This window comes from Uranotaenia lowii, chromosome 3 (assembly GCF_029784155.1).
Source record: "Uranotaenia lowii strain MFRU-FL chromosome 3, ASM2978415v1, whole genome shotgun sequence".
In the NCBI taxonomy this organism is placed as follows: domain Eukaryota; kingdom Metazoa; phylum Arthropoda; class Insecta; order Diptera; family Culicidae; genus Uranotaenia; species Uranotaenia lowii.
In genome coordinates this window covers 200,519,748-200,546,450 of record NC_073693.1, presented here as the reverse complement: position 1 = coordinate 200,546,450, position 26,703 = coordinate 200,519,748, and the positions used below count along the sequence as shown (strand labels likewise).

General features: G+C 39.7%; 4 protein-coding genes across 4 annotated transcripts; 2 read left to right on the top strand and 2 right to left on the bottom strand.

Annotated features, from left to right (window-relative positions):
* Positions 1-180: 180 nt before the first annotated feature.
* Positions 181-14,735, top strand: LOC129758605 (probable ATP-dependent RNA helicase DDX10). Its single transcript, XM_055756151.1, has 3 exons — positions 181-3,775; positions 3,838-13,400; positions 13,473-14,735. Exons 2-3 carry the CDS (start codon positions 12,444-12,446, stop codon positions 14,664-14,666), a joined length of 2,151 nt encoding a protein of 716 aa, XP_055612126.1. The 5' UTR covers positions 181-3,775; positions 3,838-12,443; the 3' UTR covers positions 14,667-14,735.
* On the bottom strand, positions 5,484-7,635 carry LOC129758607 (zinc finger protein 425-like). The gene is made up of 2 exons (XM_055756152.1): positions 7,400-7,635; positions 5,484-7,342 (listed from the first exon to the last, which is right to left on the bottom strand). The coding sequence occupies exons 1-2, from the start codon at positions 7,526-7,528 to the stop codon at positions 5,513-5,515; spliced, it is 1,959 nt and encodes a 652-aa protein (XP_055612127.1). The 5' UTR covers positions 7,529-7,635; the 3' UTR covers positions 5,484-5,512.
* On the bottom strand, positions 14,650-16,428 carry LOC129758608 (oxygen-dependent coproporphyrinogen-III oxidase). The gene is made up of 3 exons (XM_055756153.1): positions 15,963-16,428; positions 14,934-15,906; positions 14,650-14,822 (listed from the first exon to the last, which is right to left on the bottom strand). Exons 1-3 carry the CDS (start codon positions 16,082-16,084, stop codon positions 14,718-14,720), a joined length of 1,200 nt encoding a protein of 399 aa, XP_055612128.1. The 5' UTR covers positions 16,085-16,428; the 3' UTR covers positions 14,650-14,717.
* Positions 16,429-17,440: 1,012 nt separating this feature from the next.
* Positions 17,441-20,798, top strand: LOC129758609 (dephospho-CoA kinase domain-containing protein). The gene is made up of 4 exons (XM_055756154.1): positions 17,441-19,017; positions 19,765-20,059; positions 20,119-20,252; positions 20,323-20,798. The coding sequence occupies exons 1-4, from the start codon at positions 18,906-18,908 to the stop codon at positions 20,487-20,489; spliced, it is 708 nt and encodes a 235-aa protein (XP_055612129.1). The 5' UTR covers positions 17,441-18,905; the 3' UTR covers positions 20,490-20,798.
* Positions 20,799-26,703: the final 5,905 nt, after the last annotated feature.

Below are 26,703 nucleotides of genomic sequence, written 5' to 3'. Positions count from 1 at the left end.
TCATTTGTATTTGTGATGATATTAGTATGTTTTTGATTGTAACAGTAATTTAGTTAAACCTACTGTTATGTTATTATTATTATCGCTCAATTTTTGTATCGTATCGTAATTTTGTAATCTGTAAGTCCACATTTGTCTGGTTTTTTGATCCTAATAAACCTAAAATAGAATGATGAATAAACAAATTGATTTGTATCATCTTAATGATGAGGAGATGGAATATGAATTGGCCTTGCGCCATGTTTCAAATCTAGCCCCATGCTCTAGAAGAGCTAGGGTTGTCAAGTTAAAAGCTCTTGTCCAAGAGGACACCCTTAGAGACACCATCTATGTTAATTCAGAACACGTAATGTCGCCGGAGTTGAACATCGAGGTCTGCCAGAGGGCAGTGGTAGAATTGAGAAATCATGTTGATTTAGCCACGCAGAATAGAAATGCCGATCAAATGGCTTGCGCGAAATCGAGATTGCTTCATTACCGGCAAAGATTATCACTGATTCCAGTGGTCGCGAGTTTAGAGGAAACGCGTAGGGTCGTGTGCGAGCTTGTAGAGACGCTGCTAGCTCAGATAGAGTGCGTGAACAGTGCAGTCAATATGGTGTTAAGTGAAACAGAAAACACTAGCCTTTCAACTAGTGTCCCAACCATCCAGGCAGAGAACAGTAGCAGTAGGGATGCCTGCGATGCGTTGACGATTCCACCGAGGCCACAAGCAGTCGGAAATGATGAAGGAGCACGAGCACGGATGCAAGAAGCGGATGTCGAGCCGTCTTCTCTTCCATTCCAAGAAGGCAGACAAGGACAGAGGGACTTGGAGGAAGTAATCATCCGGAGGTCGGGTAGTTCGGCTGGTCTGGCTGCTGTGAACGTTCTGGACGAACTGCGGTTCGACATTCAACAACGACAAAGGAGGCAGCAGCAGTTGAACGACAGCTTTACAAACCGGAGTGGTAGCAACTACGACAGGCGGATGCAGAAGGCGATTCACAATTGGCCTTTCAAGTTCCGAGGCGAAAAGGACACCACGTCCCTCAACATTTTCTTGGACCGGGTGGAGACGTTTGCCAGATCAGAGGGAATCGACGATCAGACACTTCTGGCTTCTATCAAGCACCTGTTGCTTGAAGACGCCCTCGACTGGTACTCCAGAGCACTTGCCCAACGTCGTCTGTATTCCTGGCAAGCATTCAAGCTATGTAAGCAACAACGCTGACCACAAGCTCACTCGGAGCACAAAACACGAAATGGAGAAGGCTGAAGGACCAACATCATCTTTGAAACCTCGCCCCAACAACTCGGAGTAAATTATGCAGAACTCTTCCATTCGAACTACTCAACGGAACACAGCGGATGCTAATTCGTCACTAGGACATCGACGAACACCACGAAGTAGGCCTTTATGAAGGAGACAACGGCCTTGCGCGGGACCAGCGTCGGCTGAATGGACTCTGAGAACTCTGCCAGGAAGTTCGTCAGAATTTGGAGAGGGCTGGCAACCTTGCGTGGGATTGCCGCCACTCATTGTCCAGAATGCAATCCTGTTATCTGAAGCAGCGTAGCAGCGCTGGGGATAGTAGTACTGGTGAGCCACCGTAGCCAGGCGCTACACACCATCGCAGAGAACCCATCCAGGTTCGGGATATTGGAATGTTCGGAAAGTCAAGTACAGCAGCTCCAAACACCACGTCGCTGCAATTGAAAGGATTGTCAGGACATCAATAAGAGGATTCAGCACCAGAGAACACAGTTATGCGAAGAAGTTGTGAGGAGTAGACATCATGACGGCCGCTACTACCATATCGACTTTCTCTCGCTAACTATCGAAAGCCACACGCAAATGATTCAGCTATGACCACAGCCAAAGCCTGTCAACCAAGCGCAACAGCGCAGGAAACACCGTTAGGCCGATCGGGAAAAATCGTGCATCTGGAAAACGCAGCGAGCAATATCTCTTATTTACCCCCTCGTGAGTACAGCAAAAAGTTTAGCTATGTCCGCTACCCAAGGTTGCCAACAAAAGCATCACCGATGCAAAAAACACGTTCATCGTCAGCACCACAACCATCTGCTTTGCGCGACGACTCCGGAAGAAGGGCCCGTCTGAGGGAGCTCATTCGCAGCAGCAGCAATATCCGATTTTGTCCCACAAACACGAACCCTGCTTATTCAGCACAGAATCAACAGGACGAATCAGGACAACGCCCAGGGTAACTTGAAAGAGGTTGCAAGATTCCTGCTGACTTTCTCCTAGTCCGGAGGACCATAGCTGACCAGGCTTCCCAGAAATAAGAAAACCGAACAAGTACATCCACAAGGAACTCCCGATTAAGACTACCCGATCAAGACTACCCGATCAAGACTACCAGATCAAGACCATCTTCAATCAACCATGACAACTCCCGATTAAGACTTCCCGATCAAGACTATCTTCAACCAACCATGTCAACTCCCGATTAAGACTTCCCGATTAAGAATATCTTCAACCAACCATGTCAACTTCCGATTACGACCTCCCGATCAAGACGAAATTCTCAAAAGTTATCTACCAACTTTGTCAAAACCACAAGCTATGAGAACACCATCTACCATGGTCCACACCCCAAAATACGCGCAGCGGAACCACAAATTACCCTCGCCTGAAATGGTGTCGACAGTTCAACTGTCCGATTCAGACTTGACCACAAATCACCAACCTCACAAAATGATACATAATGGATCATGCACAGTTGTCAAGGGGGTTGCCAAGGAAATATCAAAAGGAACGCGATCTGGAGGCGCGGTATAACCTCTATTCCGGGCCCTTGGTAATTAAGAGGATTAAATCCCTCTTTTCCTTAGACTTCTGTTGCTTTTAGTATAAACCAGTTAAGCTCCCACCTAAATTTCGTTTGTTAAGTTCTATTTGTAAGATCTAGGTTATTATCTCTATCAATAACCATTTGATTTTGGATTTTCGTATGCTGCTGAGGTGGATGTTATTAAGTAGATTGTTTTAAGGATTCGAAGGAGTTTCTTTCTGCCAGATATACTGGTAATGATCGACACATTTGCCATAACTTGTTGGCTTAAATTTTGTTGGATTCTGCCAAGATTCGTTGGCGTAGAGATATAGTTTATTGTCTTTAGTTTTGAAGAAACTCACCACTGCAGGGTGACATCAGTACGAGGTTTTCTCGACACAGCCGTCGATTTTCATATCTCCTTCGAACTCCTAGTGGCGTGATTATGAATTTTTCATGGATCCTTGTCATGATCCATGAAAAATTCTACCAAAGCAGCAATGTTGTGTTGCATTTAAGCTTATAGCTAAGTTATTAGTCCTAAAAATATTTCACGATACGAGCGATTGGCAAACTAACACATAAAAACCCATCCCCATATAGAGAAAAATCAGCGTGTTGTTATTATTAAACCAAAATTGGTTAAAATACGCCAAGCGTGAAATTTTATGTCAAGAGCACCCAAAAATGAGGAAAGGAAACGCAGCGTGCAACAAGAGCTGTCAAACGGGCCACGCGGAACAGATCCGCCATTTCGTTCCTAGCACCGTCGTGAACAGACGGAAAAAGTGCCGCTAAAAAAATCGGGAAGTGGGGTTGCGTTCGCGGATTTGCCGGAAAAAGCAGAAATCCACTCCAGAGCGCGTGCCAGACGAGCCGGAAGGTACACCTTCAATAGATTTGGCCGAAGAAAAGAAAAAGAAACCTATCGACGAGACAAGCCGGCCAGAAGAGGTGGACAGGAAAAAACAAAAAGAGCCGCACAACCACGCTGCGTAAGTCGTTCGCACTAGACCCGTAAGCCAGCATTTTAAGCGTTTCCTTTCTGCTTCCTCAGGGCTCTTTTTTCCCCCCTCACCTCAACTGCCTTCCGGTGCGGCAATTTCGGGCGAGCCGAAGAAAATCAGCAGCCCCCTGGTAGACCCCAGGAGGCGCCACAAGTGTAGGACGGAGGCACGAATCAACCAAGACCAGCAGCCCCCTGGTAGACCCCAGGAGGCGCCACAGGCGTAGGGCCACAGTTCCCGCAGTGCTGCCAATCGGCACTCCGAATCGCCGAGCAGCACAACAAAACTCGGAGGCCCCGGGACTCTGCCGTGAAGAAAAGTGGAGGTCTTCCGGCAGAGAGGGTCCACAAGGGAAAGCAGCAGCAACAGCGCCACCAATCGGCCCCAGGCGTAGGGCGGCCGACCAGCAGCAACAGCGCCACCAATCGGCCCCAGGCGTAGGGCGGCCGACCAGCAGCAACAGCGCCACCAATCGGCCCCAGGCGTAGGGCGGCCGACCAGCAGCAACAGCGCCACCAATCGGCCCCAGGCGTAGGGCGGCCGACCAGCAGCAACAGCGCCACCAATCGGCCCCAGGCGTAGGGCGGCCGACCAGCAGCGACAGCGCCACCAATCGGCCCCAGGCGTAGGGCGGCCGAATAGCGGAAGAAGCACGAGGTGCCACCCGATCGGCGCTCGGTCGAAAGGCGGCGGACGCATGCCGGGCAGGCGAGGTGCCGTACAGTGGGATCCATTCGGCGAAAATGCGGTGAGTACACGCTGGTTTGGGGAAGTGTGGGTGTGTCTTGCCATAATCCTTTGTAGCCATCATTTTTATTCATGTGGCATCGCCCACGAAAAGCCTCTTCGATACATTTAACATTGAAGGAAAACTATAATAACTATGAACTGGCGATTGCTTCGTACTGTTAGATGATGAAAAAAAAAACTGATGCTGATGCTGATTAGTTTGGACGCAAAAAAGTGGTTCATAAGATGTATCTTATGAAAATTATAATAAGATTTCCTCTGAGTGCAGTTTTTATTACACATTATCTTCATTGATGAAAGAAAATGGAACTAATTTGGTTCGAACAAAAGATGGTTATACTATTTTCGAGTAACTTACCCAATACACATACGGGTTTCAATGTAACTTTTCTAACTTAACACTCAGGCAAATTCTTACTATATTTTCATAAGATACGTCTTATGAAGCGCCTTTTGGAGTGTTAAATTATTTTTCATGAGAGTCTTATGAAATTCTTTCAATTTCCATAAGAAGTTCCTAAGAAAAATAGAAGAAACGGGATTGTGCAAAGATGATGAACATGTTATGCACATTCATTCCATCAGTCAAAATTTAACCGAAGTTGTGGAGTTATTCATTTTATTCTTCTACATGGTAAGTTTGAATTGAAGTGTGTTTGTTAGTGAACTCTTTATTTTTTTTTTATTTTTTTGTGACACTTTATCAACGTTTTGTCATTGGTGTCAATATAGTTAAAGTTTTGCAGTGTATCATAAATCACCTACAAAAGCGATTTCTCATGCGAGTCTTCATTTTTCAAAGACCTAAAGACGCTTATGAAAAAAATCTAAAAGGCGTGTCTAATGAAAATTATAAGAATTTGCCTGACTGACGGAAACAAAAAGGAGTTTTTATTAAATCTACAAAAGGCTATGATATATTCACTTCTTTTTCGTGATAACGATGTTCTTTGGTAAATCATTTAATATATTGTCTTACATCGATTTGTGGCTTTTGGAGAGATGCCGCCTTAACGATCCTCGACAACTGTATGGAACGTTACAGAAATCGCAAACAAAAGTTCTATAGGGACTGTGGCTTGCTGCAATGTGATCGTTTAGATGTGACTTTTGAAAATATCGCTTTGGACATTCTGGGCAGCCGAACGATCGTTCCTGGCGATGTTTAGCGCGTATGTGCTTCGTAAGATGATCCTTACATGCAAACCGTTGATCACACTCCGGACAACCGTGGGCTTTCATTGTGCTATGAACATTCCGCACATGTGCATTTAGATTGCAATTTGCGGTAAACTTTTTGCTGCAGTAAAAACAGGGGAATGCTTTTATGTTTGCATGTCTTTTAAGGTGGTATTTCAAGCCGGAAATAGAAGTGAATTTCTTATCGCATAACGTACAAAACAGGCTGTCTTGGACAAGTTGAGTAACCGGTTGTATGTCATTGCTGGTACAAGAAACAGTTGAGTTATGCTTACAATCATGTTTTTCGAAGTTGCATTTCTTTACAAAAGATCTTTTGCACGATTTGCAAACAAATAAAAGACTTTGATCTGTGTCGTGGACCATGTAGGTTTTGGTTTCCGGTTGAACAATTGATAGTGCTATCTCGGTTTCCGGAATTAAATTCTCACGAAACCTGGTATTATCTTTTAGATGTTCGCTGCGATGAGACCTATATTGTTGCGTTCTGTTAAAACTTGCTCCACAATCGTTGCAAATGAGACATGGCAGATCATGAACTTCTGATAGATGAATAGTGAGATTCATCTGTTTTTCGAAACCGAGTTCACATTTGGTGCATTTATATCGTTTCGAATTATTCACGTTAGCACTTTCCAGATAGAAATCGCAGTTATCAATCAAATATTCCTCTCCACCTTCAATATACTTAGTCCATATTTGATCGTTTTCAAAGGCTTCATCAAGAAATTCTTCCAAAATCATTTTATTGGCATCAAGGCAAGTTCCCTTGTAGATACTTTCTGTCAGCTGAATTCTCCTCAAGCTAAAATGTTTCAAAAAATCTTCTTGCTTTTCGTCATGCTTCAACTTGTCATGATCGACCTCCAAAGGAAGCCCAATGTCTTTTATCAAAAATGAATCGTTCAACAATTCTTCGTAAGGGTTATCAGTTGCTTCACAGTCCTTATGATGTTGCATTATGTGTTCGTTAAGATCTATAAGATCAACAAACGAAGTCTCGCAACTGCAATGGCCACAATATAGCTCCAAACCAGCAACATTGTGCGCAGTTTTTAAATGTCTGTTTAGCAGTTTTCTTAAACGTTCTTTTCTTGAACAGTGATTACAACGAAATAATCGATCGGAATGTTCGCTTCTGACGTGTTCAATAAGTTTCTGTTCGTTGATCCAACCTCTATCACAGAATTGGCACAGAAAATCCAGATGATATTTCTGGTGGTTCTTCAAATGAGCTTCGGTCTGGAATGTTTGTTGACATAGTTTACATGTAACATGGTTAGATTCTTCCCAAGAGTGGCGGTAAGTCATATGTTGATGTAGCCCTCTGAGAGTTTTGAAATACTTGAAGCATTCCGCACAACGGGGTTGCTGTCGTTTTTCGTAGGTATGATCTAGGTGTTGAAAACTGACATGTGTCAATGAATCGACATTGTTCGGGGCTAAGAATTCCCCTGCTCTTTTCTTGTGTAACCCTATGGTTATATGTTGTTGATCTCTATATTTTAATGATTGCAGTGTTTCAACTACACGTAGGTAAAAATGGAAAGCATTTTCCAGATGTCGAAGGCACGTTACACATAAGCTTTCTGTGAATGTGCAATCCTGGAAACGTCAATGAATGTTTAGTGCACAGACTAGTGTTTGATAAGTTTTTCCTACCTCGGGAAGTTTGAAAATATTCCACATCTGCTGAATTGTGACGCCATGTCCTTTTTCGGGCCTTTTATATTCCGGCGAAAATGATTGCAAACACACGGCACAGCTCCGCATAGTCTGATTATTTGCCATATTGATCCAGTGGCAATATACTGTAAATAAATCAACAATTACAATTACAATGAATAACCGAATAAAACGAATAAAACCAAAACAGCGATCAAAAGAAAATCGGTAGTAAATTTTGAAAAGGGCGAATGCGTCAAATGTAACAAATGGAGCAAGGTTATTAGAAACCTACAAGGTTCTCTGCCTTTCACATATAGTCCACACCATGATGGCTCTAGATATGGTGATCTCAGATGCCAAATCGCCATTCCGCCATATTGAAAAAAGTTTTGACAGCCGGCTGTAGTGTTTACGAAAAAAGGGGTCAAGGGATGCCAGGTGTTAGTGATAAAAAATCAGATGGGAAAAAAGTGTGTATATGTGCAGAAGCCAATCGTAAAGGAAAGTTAAAAAGATTTAAAACCGTACTGGGGTTTAGTTTATTTTATTATATTTAAATTGAGTTTTCGGAAAAAAGCAATGATATGAGTATATTCAATGAATTAATTTGTATTCTAAACACTTTTTTTCAATAAAATTACAATACAGTTCGGTCTATCCGTATGTTCCGAAAAAGAAAAACTTTTTTTGACCGTTATGATAGAAAGGATCTTAAAGGGTGGAACAAACAACTAAAACCCTAAACCGGATGTTTGCTCCTTATATTCTTTTTACCTTATCCAAAGAGCTATTTTGTTTCCCTTTAATCGAAACAAGTTGGATGAAAATAAACGTAAATCGGTTCTGCTAAAGGAATGCTCTAAATTCTGCTATTGATCATTTTCATGTACGATTTTATGATTCGAAATGCTACCCATCAGATCCGGATTACTCGATTGGATCTTCTGGAGCAGCGATGGCAACAGACGGGGTCCTCCTGAAGCAGCTTTTTCATCTCGATGAAGATCGAGTCCTCCTGAAGCAGCTTTTTCATCTCGATGAAGATCGGATGTTCCTGCAGGAGGGCCAGCCGCTTCTCGGACGATGGAATGTAACGCCTCGCTATGTTACCATCCGATTCGATGACTTTCTGCTGCTTCTAGATAGCTCTTGAAAGAAAAAAGTGTTGAATAAGCATAAATTTATCATAAGTAATGCAAAATTAATGTTATTAACCGCTACCGACAAAGCTGGCACCGTCGTTTATAGGTCCAACTTCTTCCAGCTTTGCTTACCAGCCCGGAGCTCAGCCGGAAGATTTTGTTTCGATTCTATGAATTATATTTGCAAAAATCAAGGCGAAATCTTTGTCTAAGCAATATTTTGATGATTGGCAAAACTTCGTGTTTTACAAAAAATCAGAGCACCTGGCATCCCAGCCAGCCAGCAGCCAGCCGAACAGCCAGCTGTCAAATTTCGGCTCCTCCTCCGCCTCCAACCCTCGTCTACTTTTTGCCAAAGAGAGACCACCATATCTAGAGCCATCATGGTCCACACTAAAGCCCATATACAGTAAAAGTGCGGCAGACTGAATTTCTCACCGATTTGGCAGCACTGAAAAAGCTTCTGCACGGACAAAAAAAAACTACCCACTCTAGGTACTTTTGACGTAAATCGCCACTTCAGTGCAGGAACTTACTAGTAGGTTAAAACACAACAACCTAAAAGTAGGTAGTTCACGCAGAGAAAACTTGGATTTTGAAACAAAACAAAACTGACTTTGATTCAAAACACTCAGTTTTTTGAATCAAACTCCTGTTTTCTTTGAATCAATGAATTCTCGTTCTGATTCAAATGAATAATTTTTGAAAGAAAGAATTAATTTTTTGAACTGAATAATTTTGGAATTTGATTTTAAACAAATTCTTTGATTCAAAAGACATTTTTTCAATTGCATATGTCTTTTGAAACAAAGTAAATTTTCATTCAACCAAAGAAAAATGTTTTCAACAGAAAGGAATAATTTCTTTAAGTTAAAACTTCAAACTTAGAAGATAATTTGGATTGAGCAAGTACCGAATTTCGAATAAAGTTTGGCCGGTCGTGTTAAAAATCAAAACAAACAAAAGTGAATCAGAGATAGCTATTTAGGAGGATTCAGGATGAGGAATGCATACCATGGTAAGTGCGTGTTAATCCATTAGTCAAAAAGTGAATATTTAAGATTTTATATAAACTTTTGCATTGTTACAGGACCACGGCTGATTCCGCCCAAAATCCAGCGGTCTGATTATCTTCGGGCCGATCTTCAGCGGCAATCACCAGTTGGATGACCGGAGTTGCTTCCGGAAGTTTATTGAGCGGTCCAAGAAGAATGCCCTCAGGCCAAAATTTAGGACCGGTTAATTCCATTATAGTGAACCAGTGTTTGTGTTAAGTTTGTAATAAAAATGAATTTAAGATGTAAATTGTTTCTTTTTATTGTTCAAAATTCATAATTGGAACTTCTGAACAACAGAAATTATTTCTTCCAATTGGAATAATAGGAAATAGTTCAATGAACCAATCCTTTTAAATCTAAATCTAAATTACATTGTAGCAAACGAAAAAGACTTTGCATCAAATGAAACTGTTTTTTGTTTCAAAGCATTAAGATTTTGACTCAAAGATTTTTCAAAAGAAAAATTCTTTGAAACAAAGGAAAATGTCCTTGAACCAATGGAATTTTTATTTATCCCAAAATCAAAGGAAAAAATCCTTTGTTTTTGCTGCACTTTCCTTTGAAATAAAAAATCTTTTTTCTGCGTGTTGTACTTTAAGGTCCCAGTGGGTGAAAATAATGACTTACTTCATTAATTTATGGGAAAATGAATAAAAATACGTCGGATCGATGTTTTAATGCTGTTTGTGACATTTCTCATGCTTCTAATGCATGGACCCTCATTTTAAAGCCAGGTTTGGTAATTTTTATAGTGAATTTATTCATTTTTTCACATTGACGAGTACATAAAACTTCAATAATACCGATCATTGATAGAGCAGCGGGTTTGGGATTTGATTCACAAACTCGTGCCGGATATGGATAGAATTGCATCCACTTTGTTGATGGCTAGGGCTAGGCGGATGTCCCCCTGTGATGCCACTGCCCTCCTTTTCCGGTCGATGAGATCGGTCCCTTCCATGTGTCGTTGTTTCCATTGATCTGTTTATGCTGTGTTGCTGCATCTGTTTGGACGGCTGGTCTTCCGCCGCAATCCTCCCAGCCTGCTGTGTTGGATGATTCTTGTTGGTGAGCGCTGCAACTTTCCCATCGTAAGCCCGAGCCGACCTTGTTCCAACTTATGTTGCTGCTGTTACTGAACTGCTAGCTGCTGCCATCGGGAGGTAGTAAATTTTAGGTTAAGTCGAAGCACTGGAATAGGCCTTATTCTCCGGACCATCTTGTGCCATCCGTCGTTGCTGTGGCTCAAGCTCCGGTCAATGGCTGAAAAGTAGAAATCAAGATTCCAATCAATGGATTCATAACTCTATTGGAATCAAAAGTAAAACAACTCACCAGAAGCATTCTTGCGAATGTTTCGCCGGAAGCGAAACCAACCTACATCTTGCGCCTTCCGGACTCGTCTTTGCCCGCTTTGCATGTTCTGTTGCTTGTCTCGTTCTTTTCCGCCGGAGTCATCTGATCCAGGAAATACATTGAGAGATGCTACTTCAGGTGACTGGTAGGGCACTTACCTACCACCTATGAAAAAGTTTTATGCTGGCTCAAAATAACCAAGCCGGAAAACTGCTTTAGCACCTGTGAAATAAAAGATGTTTGTTTATTTAAATTAGTTGTTTTTTATGAAAAATGAACAAAACAACTTACCAGAAACTTGAGAGGTTCTTCTTTCCGAGGAAACTGGCCTAAAATGAAAAACGCGAATATTCGCTCATAACAAAATGTCTGACAATGCAGGAAAAAATGCTACCCAGCCAGTGGGTACTTCGATGAAAACCTCAAAGTACATCAAAACTACTCACCCGAAACTACGTACTTTGGGCTTAATGTAAAACAACCCAGTAGTGAGTAGTCCAGTGGGTAGTTTTGTTTTGTCCGTGTGTAATCTTTCAACACTGCCAATAACGTAAACATTCGCACGCTCCTCAAAATTAAGTAGTTTTGTTTCAAAACAGCACTTCAGTGGCAGCCCTCAACTTTGAGTATGACTGGACAATCGCAAAAATTAGGAGCACCTGTATCCGTGGTCCAAACAGTCGGTTTAGACTCAAATTCCAACCCGAGCAACCGCACTGATGATCCATTATACCAGTTTCAACCCAACTTTTTTTTGAACTGATATAAGGATTGATCCAAAACTGATGAGATTTGGATCCAATTTGACGCAGTTTCAAACTGTTTGACAGTTAATGGAGCACGAATGGGGTTGCCAGTTTTTTTCACTGGATTGGATCTAACGACTTTGGTTCAATTCTTGTATAAATTCTACCCAAGAATGGACCATGGATAAAGATGCTCTATAAGAGGTCCGTGGTCCAAAGAACCGGTTTAGACCCAAATTCCGACCCGGGCAACCACACTGGTGATCTATCCATTATACCAGTTTCAACTCAATTTTTTTTAGAGCTGGTATAAGGATTGATCCAAAACGGATGGGATTTGGATCCAATTTGAAACAGTTATAATTCTATAAACCGTTTGACAGTTAATGGAACACGAGTGCAGTTGACAGTTTTTTCATTGGATCGGATCTAATTTCTTTGGTTCAATTCTTGTATAAATAAGACCCAAGAATAGACCACCCCCCTCTCCCCTTTTGCGAATTGCGATTGCCCAGTCAAACTCAAAGTTGAGGGCTGCCGGCTGCCACTGAAGTGCTGTTTTGAACCAAAACTACTTAATTTTGAGTTTAAAAAAAGGAGCGTGTGGACCATGAGTTTTCCGCGTGCGATGAATTCGTAAAAACATCGCACATTGTTTACAATTTCATCGATTCGCACGTGCTTCTGTTTCTCAAACTCAAATGTAAACAGTGATCCATTTATACGATTTAAAAAGATGGCTAATTTCAGAAGTAACAAAAAGTATCCCCAGCATATAAATGGTCAATCTACAAAGAAAAAGTTCGAGTTTAAATCTAGAGGCAAACCCAAAGGGAACCAATTTAGGTTTTCCGTTAAGGAAGAAGAGCAGGAAATAAGTCGGTTGCGGGACCAATACTTCTCGATAACAATCGACTCATCGAGTAAGTTCAGTGATTTTCCTCTTTCGAAAAAGACATCTCGAGGATTAGCAAAGGGTCAATACAAAAATCCTACTGCAATCCAGCGCGAATCAATTTTGCCGGCACTACAGGGTAAAGATATTCTGGCCGCGGCAAAAACAGGAAGTGGTAAAACGTTGGCGTTTCTTATTCCTGTATTCGAGAAGCTCTACCTTGAACGATGGACCAGAATGGATGGGCTAGGTGCTCTAATTATTACACCGACTCGTGAACTTGCACTGCAGATATTTGAAACCGTTGCTAAAATAGGGAAAGACCATGATTTTACTACGGGACTGATCATCGGTGGTCAAAATTTAAAGTTCGAGAAATCCCGACTTCATCAACTCAACATCATAATTTGTACACCTGGACGACTGCTACAACATATGGACCAAAATCCGCTGTTTGATTGCACCAATCTCAAGATCCTCGTTTTGGACGAAGCTGATCGGTGCCTTGATATGGGGTTCGAATCTGCCATGAATGCCATAATTGAAAATTTACCGAAAGAAAGGCAGACCCTGCTGTTTTCAGCAACGCAGACTAAATCGGTCAAGGATCTGGCTAGATTGAATTTAAAAAATCCGCTATACATTGCGCCCCATGAGAAGGAGGAATACACAACGCCCAACCGGTTGCAACAAAACTACGTTGTTGTTGAGCTAGAAGATAAGTTGACTATGTTATGGTCGTTTCTAAAGGCTCACCCCAAGCAGAAGATAATGGTGTTTTTCGCAACATGCAAACAGGTAAGATAATAAGTTATAACTTTTATCATTAGGTATAGTTTCGCTAATCTAAAAAAAACTTAAAAATTACAGGTGAAATATTTCTATGAAATTTTTCGAAAACTTCGCCCCAGTATTCTATTGCTTCCACTCTACGGTGGGATGAACCAGGAGAAGCGAAATAAAATCTATGCCGAGTTCTGCTCTCGAAGTAATGTTTGTTTGCTGGCAACGGATGTAGCATCGCGTGGTCTAGACTTTCCTAAAGTGAACTGGGTCGTTCAGCTGGATTGTCCAGAGGATGCAGCCCAATATATTCACCGAGCTGGCCGAACAGCTCGATTAAACACTAGTGGCGAATGTTTGCTAGTGCTGTTGCCCCAGGAAGAAGACGGAGTTGTGAAGTTGCTCGAGAAAACCAAAGTACCCATCAATAAAATCAACGTTGACCAGAAGCAATTATTTTCACCGCTGGTGAAAATACAGTCTTTTTTAGCACAATCTCCGGAATTGAAGGAAACAGCTAAGCGAGCATTCGTTGCCTACATAAAGTCAGTGGCACTTATGAAGGACAAAACCATATTTGATGTCAGTCAGCTCAACTTAGATGGTTTTGCAAAATCGTTGGGATTGTTGGTTACACCTCGTGTTAGATTTTTGAATAAAATGAGCGTAAAAAAGAAGAATGTGGATGTCAGTCTAAAGGTGACAGTCGATGATGAGGAAGAAGAAGTCAGCGACAGCGAATTGTTCTCGGTTAAGAAGTCCGGAAGGGCTATTGCTGAAGATGTTCAGGTTGAAAATGAAAAAGAATCTGTTACATCTAAAAAAAAAATTACCAAGATTAAACTTTTGAAAAAATCATTGGTAACGAACAAGAAAATCACATTTGATGAAAGTGGAGACATTTTGAACGAAAACGATGACGAAGAAGTTTACGACATTGAAAAGGCGCGCGCAAAACTACGAGAAGAGGATGTGGCCGATAAAGAGCGTTACAAGAACCTTCATAAGGCTAAGAGAATAGCGAGGAAGGAAAAACTGAAACGCAAGGCAGATGATGATGATGAAGTAGATGACTTTGGTAGCGATGAAGAGGACAGTGTGGACTTAAGCTGGTTGCCAGATCCAGACAAAGTTTACGTAGATCAGAAAGAAGGAAATTCTGAACCGGAGGAAAAACCTGTTCCTAAAAAGGTCTCATCGAAAAAGCGGAAACTTGCAGAGACTATTGGTGATATAACACTCACAGAGGCAGAACAGCTAGCAATGAACCTTCTAAAGTGAAACTTTTATTAGAAAGATTTGTATGAAAATACGAACGGTAATAAATGCGTTTCATTGTTTTTTAACCAACTGGAGCCAGTCTCTTGGACTTTTTAGAACGCTGATAATTTCACCTTCCCTACTTTCCGGATTCGGTTGGTGCATGTACTCCCAGCGCTGTAAATTAGAGATTATATTTATATTCCTTATGCTTCAATGAATCTTAATTGTCAGAAATTTTGAAGAGCGCTCACTTAGACTAAACGAAATGAGTAACTTCAAACTTACCGCAATGAGAGGCAACGACATCAAAATACTTTCGTAACGTGCTCCTGGAGTATACAGGCCGAATTTAGTTCCTCGATCATAGATAAGATTGAATTCCACGTAACGACCTCTTCTTAGAAGTTGCCATTGACGTTCACGGTCGCCATAGTCGGCATTTTTATGCTTTCTAACCAAGGGCAAATATGACGGCACGACCGAATGCGCACAGCTGGAAACAAAATTAAATGCGCTTTCCTGATCGGGCATGTCTAGATCGTCAAAGAAGATACCGCCAATCCCGCGTGACTCGTTGCGATGGGGAATAAAGAAATATTTGTCACACCATTCTTTAAACTTGGGATAATAGGTTTCATCGTGTTCGTCACACGCTTCCTTGAGCGTTCGATGGAAATGAATTGCATCTTCTTCATTGAGATAGTAAGGGGTCAAATCAGTCCCTCCTCCAAACCACCACTGTTTGTTTCCTTCGGAATCGGTTACCTCAAAGTAGCGGTAATTGAAATGGATGGTCGGAACCAATGGATTTCGCGGATGAATTACCGCACTGACTCCAGCGGCAAAGAATGGCAACTCTCCATCAGCCAGCTTTTTACCCCTTGAACGCATTTGTTGGATTGCACCTGGAGGTAATTTGCCGTGCACAACAGAAATGTTGACACCGGCCTTTTCAAATACATCCCCATCTTGGAGGACACAGGTTATACCTCCACCACCCTCTTTCCGTTCCCATCGGTCTACTATAAACTTTTTCCCGAAGTTTTCCTCATTTTCAAGGGCGTGACAAAAATCAGCTTGTATTTTCAGAATGAGCAGTTCCATTCGTACTTTCATATCGTTTGACCCCAACATGGATCTTTTGGCATTGATAGGTTCGGCCATGAATCTCGAACTTTGCAAATTACGAGCCATGTGAGCCTCATTATGCTGGAAGTAGGTAGCTATTGTTCCACCTGCAATTACGGTTCCAACGGCACTGATAACGAGAAAAAAAAAATCATTTGCTAATCGGAGTGACTTGAGTATTTTTACCCTAGGATTCGTTTTCCTCGTTTGTCTGCTAACCAGTTAAGGATTCGAATGTTTGTTCGAAACACTCGGAAGACCATATTGCAATTATAATATTTACAACTAGTATTTCTAATTACACACATATAAAACTTATTCTTTACTGATGTAATCTTTAGAATAGGCACATTCAATAACAGCCACTACTTTTATCAAACGTATCAAAATGATATCACGGAATTAAATGAAACAAGTCCATAGATGTGTATACGTGACATTTAGCAGGTTCTGTTGCTGTTGATTTTTGACTCTTTTTCTCCTTTTTCCGACCAAAGTTGTCAGATTGTATAAGCCGCCCAAATCTGTACATTCGACGAAAAACGGAAAAAATGGTCGTCAGTTTGAATTTATCCGTACATTTTTTTCAATAGTCCGTGGAAAATCCGTGCGAAATGTAAAAAAATCCGTTTATTTCGTTGAGCACCGATCGGTACAAGTGCTCAAAATCTGTTGATCTGGCCACGCTGTTCCTGACACAAAAAAAACACGGAAAATAAAAAAAGGTACAATTTACCCAGAAGCGAGGTGAATTTTTTTCACCCAGCTTTCTCGGGAAATTTTACCCATTTTTTCATTCACCCATAGCAAAATGCGATCATGAAAAATCCAATCGAACTGATTGAGTCGTTTGTTTACTGTCACGACTTTGTGGATTAAATGAGTGTGGAATGAATGACGAAAGCAAAAATTATTTATTCACTGTCAGTTGAAGCACTGCAAATCCCGACGAAATAAAATTCTAACGCAACATTTCAAAAAGGCGAAACTACCAAATATAAACAAATCGAGTTCATTCGGGATGTAAGCGGTTGCACTTTAACTCAAAAACTCAGCGGTTTCATTTTAAAATCACTTACAACTTTCAAAAAAAAAAAAAAATAAAATAAAATTCAATTGGGAGAAACTTCCTGTTGTTGTCTTTTCGTTGGAACGTGAGTTACGCCTATTCAAAATGGTATTAATTTTTCAATTTGCGTAGGGCCAATAGGCGTAACTGAGTTGACCGTGTGCAACAAAGTGGCCTTATTAGTTTTTTCGTGTAGGATCAAAGGGCGAAACTTCAAAACCAAAATAAAAACGACCTATATGAATTGGGCAAAACTTGCATGCAGGTGTAACTGCGGAACCGAAAACAAAAAAGGGCGGAACTTGATAATATCTTAAATTTAGTGAAAAAAGTTAAAGTTTTGATAACCAACAAACAATAAGTGAATATAATGCACATTTTTTATATTCTTGACCAAAAAGTGGTCGATTTTTTAAATAGGATTTGTAGATGTTTCGAAATTTTAAACACGTTTTTCTGGTTTTTCTCGTTCTCGCTAACGCTAGACCCTTTACATTATTTTATTGCCGATTTGGTTCAGTGTGATGTCGAAAACTAATGCCATATTTGTTTTCATCTTGGTGGTGCACCGGTAGTGCACCAAGTGCTGTCAAAGCGTTTTTTTTATATGAAGATGACAGCAGTTGGTGCACAACCATCTTTCCACCAGATGAAAACGAATATGGCATAATAAATTTCATTGGGCATCTCTTCCTTGAATGAAATGTCAAAAGCGTCAATAAAGAAGGTTTGAAAAACCGAAGAACATACGGGTTACGGTTTTTACGATGATTACGAAAAGATCTCTAAAAGTTTTAAACTCAACCCAAATTTCACTATAACAAATGCCGAGCTACTAGCCATTCTAGAAGCAATTAAATATGCGGATAATAAAAAATTAAGTAACGTCTGTATTCTCACAGACTCAAAAAGTAGTTGTGAGCTGTTGGAAAACAATAAAACTGACAATTACATCATAAATGAAATAAACAACTTCACAGCAAATGCAAGTTTTCAGAAAGTAGCAATACAATGGATTCCTGGACATTCTAACATCTTAGGGAATGATAGAGCTGACATTGCTGCCAAAATGGCTAAAATGAAAAATTATGTTGAACCCTTCGGTCTTACCTTAGGAGATGCGCTTTTAACACAAAAAAACGAAATAATTAACGAATGGAATAAGAATTACAAAATAATATCCCAAGAAAAAGGAATAAAACACTTCACAATTATGCCTAACATTCATACCAAACCATGGTTTCATAATATGTTTTTCAACACCAACACGACAGTACAAATATCAAGGATAAGAACATTCCATACTGCAACAAAGGATCGTCTCCAAAACTGGGGTCTAATTAGCTCCAACCTGTGCGACCACTGTGGGGTGATCGAAGACCTCGATCATCTCCTTTTTGATTGCACAAAGTTCACCACTCACCGTACAGTCTACCATTTTCTTGAAAATAAAAATAGCTTCCTAAAAATGTTAGAAAGAAAACAATATAGTGAGTATAAACTCTTCGCAGATTATTTGGATGAAGTTAAGATAAATGTTTGAACCTGTAAAGTTAAGATTTTAATATGATTGTTTACTAAACTTCACTCAAATGATATTTTGACCGCGTAACGTATAATAATTATTGTCAATCGACATAAAACTCAACACCATTGGCTTTATGGAACACCCATGGTCCGTGCCAAAATTAAAAAAACGAAAAAAAAAAAAAGGTTTGAAAAGGAAAATATTTTCATGCATTTTGAATTCGTTTGTGTAGCTGCATGGTGGTTCGCCTGAATGCTTAAGTAAAATCAAAGAATCATCGGCCACTTGCTACCAAGCGTTAATCAGTTTTAATATTGGCTTTTAAAGTTTATACCAGTAACATTTTTAACTCGTGCAGTTTCAAAGCTACGTTCGTTCAGAAGCATTGGAAAAATAGCTAGCGAATCAGTGTTCATTCTCTTCATTGTGCTAGAAAGAGAGAAAAAACTACTAGAATTAAAATCCACCTATCAAGGCCCCCACTTCTAAAGGTTTTTTTTTTCTTTTGGCCGCTCATTAAACGCAATTGGAAATGTTCCTCGTCGGTTTAACCGGTGGCATCGCGACCGGAAAGAGTACCGTGTCCAAGGTTTTCCGCGAGAATGGAATTCCAGTCATCGATGCCGATGCTATCGCTAGGCTGGGTAAGATTTTCTATTTTACATTTGTGGTCATTTTTTTGCTTCAGGATTGGTGCTGATATTCTCGAAATATTTTGTTCTTCCTACGCTATCATACAATTCGCTTCACGCACTGATATAAAGTGCGAAATAGATGATTTGAATTGCTAATTAACCCTTGGATATTTCGAGGACATTATGAGTAGGCCATCAAGGAGAGTGTTTGATTTAGATAAATTGTTTCATTTTGGTTTTAGTGCTATTGGTTGTTGTTGCATAACATTTTGAAGTGTGTTGTGCAGTAACAATAAAAAAAACAAAGATCGCTCGATGTGATTTGATTGACTTGATGATTTTCTTTCTCCTATTAAATATTAAAATGATAAATTCCATCATTACAATTAGGTACAAGATCACAATTATTTGGTTAAGAATAAATTGAATTTAAAATTCGGTTTTGGTTAATATCAAAACAAACCCAACATTTCTTTTTTTTGTAATTAGACATCATGTCTAAGACATGTAGGTATATCAATAAAAGAAAATGTCAAGATATGTATGCTGGAAAAAAATGATCGTCCGGAAACCATTTTTGTCACAAAATTCATGTTGTGCAAGTAAATTTAACAAAAATCATAATCATTTAAGCGATTGAATTTAATATGTTTATCTTTTATGCTTAAAATAGGTATTTACTCTAGCTTAGTTAAAATAGGAGCACATGTAAACGTAAATATTTAATTAACTAATAGGTATTATGATTATTGACAGTTGTCGAACCCGGAAAACCCGCCTGGCACAAAATCAAGGCCGCATTTGGCGAAGGTGTGTTCAATGCGGAAAATGGCGAACTCAATCGAGAAGCGCTAGGAAAGCTGATTTTTGATAACGTGGAGAAACGGAAATTGCTAAACGAAATCACGCATCCTGAAATCCATCGAATCGTTTACAAAGAAGTGCTGAAATGCTTCTTTCTAGGCCACAACTTTGTGGTGCTCGATCTGCCGTTGCTCTTCGAGACGGGTCTTATGATTAATTTAATGCATAAAATAATCACTGTCACATGGTGAGTTTTGGCAATCTATGCAATATGGGATTGGGAACTGAAAATATTTTCCCTTGCAGTGAGGAGGACATTCAACTCACAAGACTTATGGATAGGAATCATCTTTCAGAAGCCGATGCCAAAAAACGAATCAAACAACAAATGCCGTTGGAGCAAAAGTGTAACCAGTCACACTTTGTTATAGAAAACTCAGGTACATCCCAACTTTTTTCTTTTAACACCTGATCTACTCACTCAAAAATGTATTCTCTTATATTTTCTAGGTACACTTCAGGACACTGAAGAGCAGACATTGAAAATCATGGCTGTCCTACAGGACAGTAACCAACACTGGAAAATCCGTGGTGTAATATTTGCAACGGCTGCAATCGTATTTTCTAGCATAGCGTGGATCCTTAACTATAAGTATAAGATTTTCTCCAACAACTGATATTTGAAAAGGTAAATTGAAAGACAAACAAAAAATCGGAGTATGAAGCATGCGAGTTTGATGCAACTAAACATCAAACATCATCTATAGATGAGCAAGCGCGGTCGATGGAGTGGGTATCCAGACAGATAGGCTAGGCTTAAAGATACATGTCTTTATATTTCTTATTCAAATAGATTTTCATTTTTACTGTTGAATTTAAAGAACAGTATCTAGTTTCATGTGCATTTCAATTCGTTGGTGTGTGAAGGGGAGCTGATCGGATATAAAATGAATGTTTCAAAATACAATTCCAGTGAATATAGACAACACAGTTTTGTTTATGCAATCCGAAAGGCATTTGAAATTTTTTGAAACCGTGCAGTACCTAGAACTTTCGGTTGAATTATAAGATTAGAGGAGAGTGGGGTATTGTGGGCCAATCTCGATATCTCGGATGTATGTTGAAATAAAAATCTCGATCCAACATTCCTCGTCGTATACATATACACCAAGGTCTTTTTTTTACACTGATATACGTACCGCGTAAAAAAACCGTGTAAAAAACCGTGCTAATTTCCGAAAACCGTGTCAAAAAAACCATGCTAATTGCGAAAAACCGTGTAAAAAAACCCCTCAAATTTATGCAGCTTTGAAACTTGAAACAATAAGACATGTAACTTGACGCTGGTGGTCTGATGTCTCAGGTTTCAGGTCTCATGTATCATGTCTCATGTCTCATGTTTCATGTAACATGTCTAAATTCTCATGTCTCAAGTCTCAGGTCTCAGATCTCAGGTCTCAGGTCTCAGGTCTCAGGTCTCAAGTCTCAAGTCTCAAGTCTCAGGTCTCAGGTCTCAGGTCTCTGGTCCCATGTTTCAGGTGTCATGTTTTATGTCTCAGGTCTCAGGTCTCAGGTCTCAGGTCTCATGTCTCAGGTCTCAGGTCTCAAGTCTCATGTCTCAGGTGTCAGGTCTGAGGTCTCAGGTCTAATGTTTCACGTTCTTAGTCTCAGAGCTAAGACAAATACACAAATAACACACGACGTATTACAGGACACGACACTTAATGTTTTTACTAACGTAAAAAGAGTGAGGACTACGACAACAAAGTTCGGGACATGATTTCGACGGGCCCGTATGAGGAATGCAGTTACAAAAACGGTAAGCCAAAAGACCCTCTCAATAATATGATCGAGGAAGCAAACAGCACAAGGCAAAAAGTGGCTGACTTAATGGGTGAAATAAAACTAGAAAGAAAATTCCTCGTCCCGAACCCAAAAGTAGCCTCATTGTATTGCCTCCCAAAAATTCATAAGAACCCAATCGCAATGAGGCCCATTTCTTCAAACATCTGCACTCCAACCGAAAAAATGGCAGCGTGGTTGGTAGAAGAAATGCGGAAATATCCAGTTAAGCACGGCAAAAGTGTCCTCAACTCGGTTGACCTAGTGGAAAATTTGAAGGATTTCAAAGTGCGTCGAGGAGAGATTTTAGTCTCATTTGATGTCTCCGCACTTTTTCCCAGCGTCCCTATTCCTGACGCCTTACGCAGCCTTCGCAGACACCTAGAGCGACGCCGCGCACCCCCAAACCAAATAGAAGCGTACGTCACCATAACCGAGGTTTGTATGAATCAGAATTACTTCTTGTTTCGGGGTAAATTCTACAAACAAACCTTCGGCCTCAGCATGGGAAGTAAATAATTATCCCCCCTACTGGCTGAACTTTTCATGAGTGACTTCGAAACAGATCTCGAAAAACGGGAGGAACTTTTCCCTCGTGTTTGGTGGCGTTATGTTGATGATATCTTCGCCACCGTAAAGGAACGGTATCTCCCGCAAACGCTTGAGGTTTTGAACAACCAGCATAGTTCGATTAAATTTACCGTCGAAAAAGAAGTTGATGGGAAACTTCCATTCCTTGACCTGTTAATTTCCAGAAAAGAAGATAACACAGTGAAATTCGGTATTTATCGTAAACCCACGTCAACAGATCGCTATATTACGGTTGATTCAAACCATTTTGGAGCGCAAAAGCAAGCTGCCTTTCATTCGATGGCCCACCGTCTGTACAACATACCAATGGAAAGCCATGAATTCGAACTAGAAAAGCAAAAAATTTTGCAGGCTGGTGAATTAAACGGATACGATAAAGAATTTGTCAGCAAAATCCTCCGAAAACACGAAAGAAAAAAGCTCCGTAGCAACGCAACCACATTCAAACCAGAAAGAGATGAATCCCAAAGAGTCAGCCTGCCGTACCACCCACCACTGACAAATAGTATCCGTAAGATTCTCTCTAAACATGGTCTGAAAGTGGCTTACAAAAGTTCAAACACTTTGAAAGATCGACTGGTTTCTCTAAAAGACAAAGTGCTACCGAAAGAGAGATCTGGAATTTATGAGATTCCATGCCAAAACTGCCCGGCCGTCTATATTGGGCAAACCAGACGGAAATTCAGAACCAGAATCAAAGAGCACAAAAACGCAGTAGATAACAGCAGGAGCAACGAATCAAGTGTAGCTGCCCACGCGTCAGAACTTAATCATCACATAGATTGGGAAAAGGTTAAGTTCAGAAAATGTGTACGCAAAGCGTCACATTTAAACGCATGGGAATCCATGTATATCACCACATCGGAAAGGCCACTTATGAAGAAGGATGACGCTCCAATCATATCACCGCTTTTCAACCTGCTCAAACCAAATTTTCAACAACCCGACCACCCTTCGACGAATACTATCGGATAGTATGAACATGTGTTAGTGTTTTTCCTTCATCTAGTCAGTCGGACATCGTCCTGTAGATGGGCAACATCGAGCCCGAAACCGGTCGACAAAAAAAGGTAAATTTAATTCCTTTTTCCGTTAGTAAAAACATTAAGTGTCGTGTCCTGTAATACGTCGTGTGTTATTTGTGTAGCATTAGTTTTTACGTTTAGCACAACCAGTAAAATGAGCGAAATCAGAGCTAAGATTTTCCCAACTTCAAAAAGATTCTAAGTGTTTTCCTTTGAAAAGGACTTATAGAGAATATTTTCTCTCAAAAACCGTGTTAATTCCCGAAAACCGTGTAAAAAAAGCCGTGTTAAAAAAACCGTGTAAAAAAACGCGTAAAAAAATGCTAGGTGTATTAATAAACAGTTGTTAAAGGGTGTTCGGATCAAAAAGTGGTCAACTTAAATTCGCTAATTTTTTCATTTTGTAGGTGTGTGTGTGTGTGTGTGTGTGTACAATGATGCTTCTATTTGGCTTTCGACATTAAGTCTTAAGTTTTCAAAATGGCGTCCAAACAAGAGGAGCTATTGGACTTGGGCCTGCTAAAAAGAATAAAGCTTGCTCTTTACTCTTACACAGATTTCCATAAGAATGACTGCCAATCGAAGTGGAATTGGAGTGAAGCCTATTGCATTGCAAAGTCTTTTTTAAACTATCAAGGTTTTCCAAGAAATATCTCGTTTGGGAAGTATCTTTACATGAGGCTTGTAAAGCGACATTTTCGTTGCAGCCGGGATCGTCAACCAGGAAATTTCTGAAGAAACATGACTTGTCTGTGCTGTTTGGCCGGCCATGGAGTGTTATGCCGCTAACAACATTCAGGTTGTGCCCAAGAATATAAGGGTGATCGCTTCAAAAAGTGGTCAACTTAAATTCGCCGTATTGTTTCTAATCATTCATATTAAAAACCTGATAAGGATAAAAACTCTACACACACACACACACAAGAACTTCGCACAATCTTTAAATATTGGACGGTAGCTGAGTAGAACTATAAAAAGACCCAAAAACTGTTAGCAGCAACAAGCTGTTCACAGTAAACTGACGTTCTGATGGCAGGCGTCAAACGAAAGGCTCGCTAATTTAGACTAGGTCAACCGGAATCATAACTGAACATTTTTTTCCATCTTTTATACATATTAAACTTCAAAATGAAAGATACTTTGACTTAATAAACATTAAATTAATTAACTAAATTAATAAACAAATAATCAATTTACAAGTAATTTAGTCTGACCACTTTTTGATCCGAACACCCTTTATTAGTAAAGTTAATGCGCCGTGTGTTCGTGTTTCATCCGAAAGATTTGCCCGTGATACGATCTCTAGTACTTTCGAAGGTAAAAATGGATATATTTATATTCGTCTAAAACTCGACTATACTATACATTTCATGGTTGAAGCTAGGTGGAATAGATCAGGCATGGTTGAAAGATTATTTTTGAACTGATTTCCTTCTTGAAATCTTTCTACACTCAAAAGAAAAGCATAGAAAAATTACTAAATCCGTGGTTTAAATGAACAACCATATTTTTGAGTCAATAATGTTTTGTTCTTAAAAATACTCCACGCATGGTAATTTTACTATTTACCTATTACCTATTTTACTATCTTGATTTTTGATGCGCATGATAATTTCGACTGCAAACGTGTTAAAACTGCCAATGACAGCAAAATTTCTTTTACTTCGTACATTGTAAAAGTGCTATTTTTGCATGTCGAAAATAATTTTCTTTTATGGTAGAAACGAGTATGGTATCATGATAGAAATATCAAAATTACTATGTTGCTTAGTAGAACTATCGCATATTATAGGCTTACCACCCGAATAGGATTGCACCGTGAAAAAACCATGAATTCCGTATTCACAGACTATGAACTGTATGGTTTACACAATGATTATTATCGTCCTCGATACCGTGAATGCACATTGGAATTCATAGTTTTCGACCATACATTTCATCGTTTTGACGAAAATAACCATGAAAAAGGGGTATTGTTATGCAGCGTGACCATGAAAAAAATGGCGATTTTCCATACATTGGGAAGCCCAAAAATATAAAGTTCATGGTTGTAACAGCTTCCAATTTTTCATAGTAAAACCATGAAAATAAGATGATTTTCATTGTAAAACCGCTGTAACAAAAATATTTGCTCAAGGTGGGGTTTTTGTTGTTGTTTTTGAATGTCATCATTTTCTTAATTTTTTTTAAAGTAAAAACGAATGAATTTATTTAAATTTAACTATTTATTTAAAGAATCTTTAACACTTTACTCACACACTCCAAATTATGATTCTTCCACTGGATTTTTGGGGCTCGCAACTCCCGCATCTTATTGCTGCTCGTGGCATCCGTTGGCTACCTCATTCATCCTGTGCCACTCGTTATAGTGTGTCTGTTTGATATTGCTGGAATTGATAAAAAAAAAGATTCTTAATATATTTGCCCTTTGGATAGCTCCGATATTAAACTTACTATTACCTATTACGCCCATTTCCGAACACTTAGAACAAATTCTCAAAAAAAAACTCTCGAAAAACTGTCTGCCGGCCGACCGAGAATGATGAAGAGGAAAAAACACGTGCCGCCGCTGTCAAAATATCAATCGTACACGAAAAACCTGGAGTGTGTAAATTCTTGAATAACGCTCGGATGTTCTTTTTACCATGAAATACATGCTAACATTTAAATTCACCGGAATATGAATGTGATACCATGGTTATGTGCTATTCGGGCAGAAACTTTCAGAAAAAAGCGGGACATTTCACGAAAAAAAGCGGGACATCGTCGATAAAAGCGGGACATTTTAGAAACTCTTCGAAACCTCATTTTCATGACCATTCCTATACATACATATGTATAAGTTCTTTAGCTTAAGTAGTTCATAGAAAGTAACAATATGTCGATGAATGAAATGTGTTCTGAAAATTGAATTTACAAGAAAACTTCCATCTTTTAAAACAGTGAACACACAAGTTGAAAATGTGGTAGTTCAAAGTAATTTAAAATCACAAATTTGAAGAAAGTTTCTAAATTTTCTAACAGCCGTTTTTATCATCTCCCAAGTTTATTCAATTTAATTCGACCATTCATTCATTGTTTAATCGAAAAAAGTTCATTTCCGCTCGGTAGTCTTTTTTATCCGGAATTTGTTTTTTCCTGACATTACACTCAAATGGTTTTTTTTTAGGATTCTTGAGAAACATCTGGAGCCACCATCATTTGGAAGCAACTTAAAGAATACTTTCTTTAAAAGAAAAATATTAACCTCGCTAGAACGTGCTCAAAGAACGCTTGACTAAACCAGATTGTTAAGGTGATGCTAAGAAAAGTTTACTAGATTGCCCGGTTTTATCAGGACTTGCCCGGGCCGGATATTTGACAAAATATTTAGGAAAATTCGGTCCTGCCCGGTTGCCCGGATTTCAGATAAAAAAGCCTGGATTTTGCCCAG